An 8,476-nucleotide genomic window follows, 5' to 3' on the forward strand; every position below is an offset into this window, starting at 1 on the left:
GGGTGACTGAAGTGGGGAATGGCTTCATCTTGGTCTAATCGGACTCATTAGCTTGAACTGATTTCATGCAAGAGTTTCATTTTCTAATAACTTAAAAATATTCTCGTGATTCGTGAATCTATATTCAGAAAATAATATAGTTGTAAGCTTATAAGATTTTCAAGGTAATCTAATGACATAACTTTGGTAGTCTCCAAAATATTGGTAGTCTAAGACCTAAAACCTCCACTTCCTTAGACCATCGCCAGCAGCAGCAACGTTAGAGGGTTGCTTTAAAAATATATATGTATATTATTTTAATTATATTTGTATATTTATTATAAGTAACTATTAATTGAACGACACCAGTCAGTTCTTTCTGAAAAACAATTCTTCTTCTCTCTCATTTCTATATTAATTTTTATTGATTAACCCCAGTGGAGATGCCCTTATGTTTCTTTGACAATTCACATGTTTGTAAGAAGGGAATGAGCTATAGATTTGTTTTGAATTATGATGATTAATTATCAGGTGACTTAATTATTAAAAAAGAAACCGTAATTAAACCGAATATATATATATATATATATAACTTAGAGAGATGTATTCAATTAAGTATTTGGAAGGAATTGTGTTAAAATGAATAATATTATGTTATTTAATCATATATTTTAAAATTTGTTGTTATATATATGTTATATTATTCCTGAATGTCAATGGAAATTTACAGTCATTACCTTTTTTTTTGGGGGGTAAACGTAATTTCAAATGTATTAAGCAATATATGATCTTTAACTGAATTACAAATTATTTTAGAAATTCAGTATACCAAAATCTAAATTGCATGGCTTTTAATGCAATTTCACAGTGTTTTAATAACAAATCATAACAACTTTTCTAAGTTCATTCATAATCGTCAATATCAAAGAAAAACTTACAAAAACTCAAATCATTTAAAATGTACGGTTTGAATACTTTTCGTTTAGAGCATTCCCATTCAACATTTCGTAGGGATGTCTTTTAATAAAAAAAAATAAAAAAAAATAAAAAAACTGAAGAAAGAGATAGGGACAAGGTCCTGCAGGAAATCCACAGAAACACTATTTCTGACCCTCTCTCCCTTATGTGTCACGATCTGATTGGTTCAATTTTTTTAAAAAAATAACTAATTAAATTAGATAATATTATTGTATTAAAATATTAATAAAATAAATCTGAGATCCTAATTTTAAAAGATGTGCTATGGGAATGTTCTTACATTCTCAAGTATATGATCATTATGATAATACTTTAATCGATTATTTGATGTCTATGCATGTGGTTACAATGTTTAATATAATTAATTTAGTTAATTAATTTTCTTATACTTTAATTTAGTTAATATTCTTATACATGCAAGTAATAAGTACCATGTCATTGTCATATAAACAATGAAGAGTTAATGTATGGTTTAATCCTTTGTAACCGAATAGAAATACTAATGATATATGTAGCATGCTGATGTGTAAGTCTTGTAGAGAGCCTTCCAAGTTCCAACTATTACATATAGGATTTGAATATTATAACCACTGTACAGCCTTTGAAAAAAATAACTAAACCATTCTAAATAAGAATTAGTTTAAAGCTTTGGACGCCAAGTGGTCTACAAATTATATAAAATTTGAGTAACCATTTCTGTCTATAAATATAGCTATATCATATATTACATATATATATATACACCATTTAAAAGTAAACCAATTTCCTCATTCTTTATCCTCCAAATCAAATTAAATCATCTCTTGTTTTCTCTCCCTACGTTTCTCTATAGTTATGGCTTCGTTACTTCTCAAATCTTCCAGTATTATCACAACTATCAGTCCTACCATGGTTGTCCGGTCAGTGTTACCCATTGGATCTTCTCTGCCTTCTATCCGCCTGAACCGTCCGTGCAAAAAAGTGACTTTGTTTGTCTCATGTAGCTCCTCTGAGTCGAAACATGCGGTAACTAGTGGCACTGACCTTAAACCCATCGTGGAACGGTGGCCTGAATACAAACCGAACAAGCTCCCCGACAAGAGGTATGTGCGTATATTAGACACGACGCTCCGTGACGGTGAACAATCTCCCGGTGCAGCTCTTACTCCACCGCAGAAGCTAGAGATTTCCCGCCAGCTCGCTAAACTCCGAGTAGATATCATGGAAGTCGGTTTTCCAGTGTCGTCTGAGGAAGAGTTTGAAACCATTAAAACTATCGCCAAGACCGTCGGGAACGAGGTTGTTTCTTCATTTGCCTCACATAAAAATATAATATAAATGGTTTATGATCAAGCTATATATATAGTTTATCTTATTATTTTTTTGACAAATGATGAAATTAGTATACTAATTAAATCTTAAAGAAATCGGGTATCAGAAATAAGTTATTAATAAAGATACAAACATAAAATTGAGTAATTGTCCAAAGTTGACTGACAGCAACGAATATAAATTAATATATTGCTGTCTTGCCTAGGTGGATGAGGAAACCGGCTACGTCCCGGTGATAGCCGCCATTGCACGATGCAAAAAAAGTGACATCGACGCGGCTTGGGAGGCGCTGAAGTACGCGAAGAGGCCGAGGGTGACATTGTTCACATCTACTAGTGACATTCACATGAAATATAAGTTGAAAAAGACTCAAGAAGAATTGATCGAGATAGCCGTGAGTAGTATTAAGTACGCTAAAAGCTTGGGCTTCACTGACATCCAACTTGGGTGCGAAGATGGTGGCAGGTATCTTGAAACCTTAAAAATATTTTGATTTGCTTTTTTTTTACGGCTATTTGGTTATACGTTACAAAGTCTTTGTTAGTAATCTTGCGTCGTTTCGATTTACGTACAATTTCTTTCTAAAATAACCTTTTACATGGAATCTGAAACAATTTAAGATCATATAGTCTAAAACGCTTTTAGCTGTTGAGTTATAAAATTTACAAAGTTGATCATTTCATATATCTATATAGATTTTAAAATACTATAGTGTACGTGATTTAGGTCGGATAAGGATTTTCTATGTAAGATTCTAGGAGAATCGATTAAAGCGGGGGCAACAACGGTGGGATTCGCGGACACGGTCGGGATCAACATGCCCCCAGAATTCGGAGAACTCGTGGCTTATGTCAAAGCTAACACTCCTAGGTCTGATGATGTTGTCTTCGCCATTCATTGTCACAACGACCTTGGTGTTGCTACCGCCAACACAATCTCCGTACATAATTACTCTCCCTTTTTCTGTGTTAGATTAACTAACAAAATCGCCGTAAAAAGTTATAATATCGAGGTGACAGAGTAATAAACATATAATATAGAACAATAAGTTTACAACATTTATACATGTATATATAGGGTATATGTGCGGGCGCAAGACAAATCGAAGTGACGATCAACGGAATAGGTGAAAGAAGTGGGAATGCGCCGCTTGAAGAGGTAAGATCGTCGTCGTCATCATGAGTATTTTCTAAAAATGTGCCCTTTCAATTTACTATGATTTTTTAAAAGACAAAAAAAAACATTACATAAACCCATAAAAAAATGAACAACAAACCAGAAACAAAGCTTTTAGTAATTACAAGTCATTTACAATAGATCTAGTGATAATATGTAATCGGTAAACTGAGGTAAAAAAATAGGAAACTATGGTGAAAAAGAAAAAAAAACAACAAAAGTTGAAGAAAATACAGAAAGGAGAAGATATAAGAAAATACAGGAAATTGAATCGCATGCTTCATGTGACTCTTAAATTAAATATTTAAAATGATAACAATCGAACCACCAAAAGAATTAGGTAACTTGATCCTTAAATTAAGTATTTAAATGGTGGACAAAAAAAAGCAGATGCTTTCATGTTCTTTATGGAAAGACTATTCTGTATGTAGGTCGTGATGGCTTTGAAATGTCGAGGAGAATATCTGATGGATGGTGTTTACACAAATATAGACACACGCCAAATTATGGCTACTAGCAAGATGGTAACTTCATATATTCAAATTGAAATTAATATATATATATATATATATATATGTATTATAAATAAGTTTTGATGCTATACTAATTTTTTAGCCTTACTAATAATAATTGACCTAAATTAAATATGTAAATTCTTGCGCAGGTTCAAGAGCATACCGGCATGTATGCTCAACCACATAAACCCATAGTTGGAGACAACTGTTTTGTTCATGAGAGTGGCATTCACCAGGTTCCGTAATTTATAATTAATTATTATATATGGATGACAAGAAAAAAAAATATGGGAAATCGTTTGATGTATGTGTATGTATGGTGATTGTTCATACATTTTGCAGGATGGAATGTTGAAAAATCGAAGTACATATGAGATCTTATCACCAGAAGATATTGGGATCGCAAAATCTCTAACGTCTGGACTTGTTCTTGGGAAGCTTAGGTAAGTGATATTTCTTAGTTTTAGATTTACCAAAGCTGCGTACCGTTGTTAATTTAATTTAACTAAACATCAATGAATATATGCAGTGGACGTCATGCTATAAAAGACCGGCTGAAAGAGGTACGTACCCATGTGATTTCGTAATAGTTTAATCTTAAATCATATATTTATATATATGTTGTGTTTTTTTGTTTTTTGCATTCTCAGTTGGGATACGAAATTAGTGATGAGCAGTTGAAAGACATATTCTTACGATTCAGAGAGTTAACCAAACAGAAAAAGGTTTTATTTATATTTTGTATCTTCTCATAGTTCAAAATATTTTAATTATATATCATATTGTAACATAAATTACTAATGGAGTTTTAAAACTTTGATGAAAAATGCCGTCACACTCACTTAGTTTCAATTTGTTATTCTTTTCAGAGAATCACCGACGCTGATCTGAAGGCCTTAGTGGTGAACGGTGATGAAATCTCATCAGAGATATTCCACAACCTCATGTCAAGCCCTCAGATTCCCTCTGTGGTATAAGTTGGTGAAGACGTTTTGTATTTGTGTACTATACGATATTATGTTCCTTTTATTTTATATTAAATCAAGCTTTATTTGATATGCATGCATGCATGTCTTGTTATTCTAATGAATAAAAATAGTATTAACGGGGAGCGTTTCATTGTAATTTTATCAATATATGTTCTTGATGTTTACAAAAAACATTTCATTAATCCATCTTTAATTATCAATCCGCTGCTTGAAGATAAGTTCGTCCGAGCCATATAATTAGCTCTTGAAGAGTAGTTTTTTTGTGCTGAGTGCTTACATCAATTTAGTATGAGCGCTAATAAAGGTCCGTCATATGATACAAAATATTTGTGTCAATACAACATATTTCTCTTCTTTCATTTGTTTTCTTTGTTTTTGAACATAATTTATGTTCTCATTCTTTTCATTCATATAAAGATAAAGATTATTTTTCTTATTCCTTATTGTTCTTTGTTTTTGTTTACTGCTATTCCATACTTTTAATGTTTCTTATTCTTCTCTTTTTTCTTTTTGGCTGCAAATCTTTCCTCTCACGACCTACTACGAAATTTGTTAAATCAAATGTCCCCGACATGACAACTATACATTTGTACCATGTAATTTTGTCCTACATTGGGTCTGTTCGGCAGTTAGTTACGGCGACTATTTATTTATCACAAAATTACTTTCTGTGTTTCTTTTCTCATTTTTTCATTGGTTTTCTACTTTCTGTTGCAACGATTAGAATTTTTGATATTCAGAATTGCCGTTGAAAGCAGCTACACAACCAAAAGCTTTTGATTTGAAACGGCGACTGTCCCTAGTTTTTTTTTATTTAACAGATCTACAAAAAAAACAGATCAAATTGCCATTGACAAAAAATTTCAATTATGTACTTTTCTTATCTTCCTCTCTGTAAGATACAAGTTAACTTAAAAAACTCAGTCGTTTTAGTCACAGCAACTCTAAACTAACAGTGCCAGTGTGGTTTAAATTAAAACGCAACGAAAGTAATGTGTCCTGAACAAAAAACTTCACAGAAGATCAAAAATAAAAGCACTATATTTTTTTTTTTTTTTTTTTTGTTAACTAGAAGGAGTTCGGACCTGGACCTTAATCTCCCCCATAGCCCGGGACCAGCCTTTACTAATATCATATGACATGGCGTAAAGTATCCCTTCTACCAGGAATCGAACTAGAGAGCACAAGGATCCAACTCCTGCACTTAAACCACTAGCCCACTGCACGGGTGGTAAAAAGCACTATATTTTACGTTCTGAATAATCACAACTTGTGATTTCAAGTACGAAAGAAAACAATATTAAACGGCTGTGACTTCCTGCGGTTCATTAATCATTAAAGATTACGTGATTATATATATCTCCCCTTATGGTTAACTAAGAATTTGAGATTTCAATCATTCTCCCTCTCTTTCAAGTGTAGTTTTACACAGTAGTATTTTAAAATACGTGTTGTTTTGTATTTTTCAATGTAAATATTTGATAAATATTTTAATTTTATCTTTACTAATTTAACGTATTGCCCAATGAAAAAATTATATTATATACTGTATTAGTTTAGGATAAAACAAAAAATTTAATTATTTTTTAATGTGTGCAAAATTTTTTAAAAGACACGAAACATGATGAGTATTTAGGAAAGCAAGATGTGTGTTACCTGGACCCGTAGACGAGGATTCGAAGACGATCGGAGTGGGGTGAGCGTGATGAGTATTTTCTGCAATACAAGCAGCGTATGTGACATAACCAGTGAGCCGCGTGGAGGGAAACTTCTCTCGTTTGCCCTGTCCTAAATTTGCATCCTCATCAAGAGAAGAATCAACATTGACAACATTGGCGACATCATCATCATCAGAACTAGCAACTAGTTCATCGGTGGGGACCGGAACGATGATGGCGTCGGACAGTGAACTGATGACGGTAGAGTCAGCACTTGACAAACTCGTATCAGTAGGAGACAAATCAGGACTTGTATCAGCAGAAGCAACCACAAGTGGATCTCGGGTCACCGGATTGGAGAGGTCGAAACACATCGCACCACTCCCCCTTTCAACAGAATCAGGGTGTAGGACCCAATCATGGTCAACAAGAGACAGATTTTCAGTAAGGACGATGACTTGCCATGAAAAGGAAAGTCATTTTCGTGAAACAACACATCACGAGAAACAGAAAACTCATTGGTCTCCAAATCATAGACCCGCCAGCCTTTCTTGCCAAAGGGGTAACCAACAAATATACAATGACGACTGCAAGGACCAAACTTATCCTTATCACGAGCTCGCAAATGCGTATAGCAGGAAGAACCAAATACCCGCATTTGTTGATAATCTGGTTGAACACCGGTCAAGACTTCATAAGGTGACCGACCCTTATGAATCTTCGAAGGAGTGCGATTAATCACATAGGCAGCGGCCAGAACTGCTTCTCCCCAAAATGAAACTAGCATACCCGCTTGAAACAACAAAGAACGAGCTACATTGAGAATGTGTCGGTGTTTACGTTCCACCCAACCATTCTGTTGAGGTGTGCCAACACAAGAGGTTTGATGAATAATCCCTTTACTCGCAAAAAACGTTGACAAACAAGTAAACTCTGTACCGTTATCACTACGCACCGTCTTGACTTTCTTATCGTATTGACGTTCCAAATAGGCACAGAAATTTTCAACCACTCGTCGAACCTCAGACTTCTCAAGGAGTAAATGTGTCCAAACAGAACGTGAAAAATCATCAACAATTGTTAGAAAATAAACTGCTCCACACGAAGATGCAACACGATATGGTCCCGAGACATCCATATGAATTAATTCAAAACATTCCGTTTTTTTATTATTACTCTCATAAAAAACATCACGAGTTTGCTTAGCTCGGTAACAAACATCACAAGTATGAGAAATAGAAGGAACTGAAACACCAGAAAAAACAGGCAACAAAGACAGCACAGAAAACGCGGGATGTCCCAACCACTGATGCCACAAGGTTTGATCATCAGAAGCCACCACTCTAGTCACATTAGCTGTTTCCACATCCGTTAAATAGTAAACCCCATCACGCTCTTTACCGGCTCCAATCAGAGTCCTCGTGAAACGGTCCTGTAAAACACAAAGAGTATCGGTAAATAACGCAAAACAGTTTTTCATCTGCTTGAGTATCTGAGAAACCGAGATTAAAGAACAATTTAAATTGGGCACATAAAGAACATCCAACAAGGATACACGATCCGTGAGGTGCAAAACGCCTTTACGTGTAGAAAACGTAACACCATCCGCAAACCCAACCGAACACGGAGGCATATCAACCAAATTGGAAAGGAGAGATATATTCCCAGTCATGTGATGGGAAGCTCCGGTATCGATTATCACATCTCCAGGAATCTTACCGGATAGTTTGTCAGGATTGGTATTCATCTTTTCAGTAACCAACAAGGATATAGCCTTCCACTGCTCGGGAGAAAAATCGGAGAAAGCTGTGACATTCAGTACTGTAGTGTGAGCAGTAGTGACATGTCTGCATCCTCTTCCAGCACCTCT

General features: G+C 34.5%; 1 protein-coding gene across 1 annotated transcript; it reads left to right on the plus strand.

The window, feature by feature from the left end:
• The first annotated feature begins 1,549 nt into the window (after window positions 1–1,549).
• Window positions 1,550–5,148, plus strand: LOC104736316 (methylthioalkylmalate synthase 3, chloroplastic-like). Its single transcript, XM_010456279.3, has 10 exons — window positions 1,550–2,235; window positions 2,474–2,733; window positions 2,995–3,208; window positions 3,346–3,426; window positions 3,876–3,968; window positions 4,109–4,195; window positions 4,302–4,402; window positions 4,489–4,522; window positions 4,610–4,684; window positions 4,829–5,148. Exons 1-10 carry the CDS (start codon window positions 1,792–1,794, stop codon window positions 4,934–4,936), a joined length of 1,497 nt encoding a protein of 498 aa, XP_010454581.1. The 5' UTR covers window positions 1,550–1,791; the 3' UTR covers window positions 4,937–5,148.
• The last annotated feature ends 3,328 nt before the right edge of the window (window positions 5,149–8,476 follow it).

This window comes from Camelina sativa, chromosome 13 (genome assembly GCF_030686135.1).
Source record: "Camelina sativa cultivar CO46 ecotype springtype chromosome 13, ASM3068613v1".
Taxonomy (NCBI): Eukaryota; Viridiplantae; Streptophyta; class Magnoliopsida; order Brassicales; family Brassicaceae; genus Camelina; species Camelina sativa.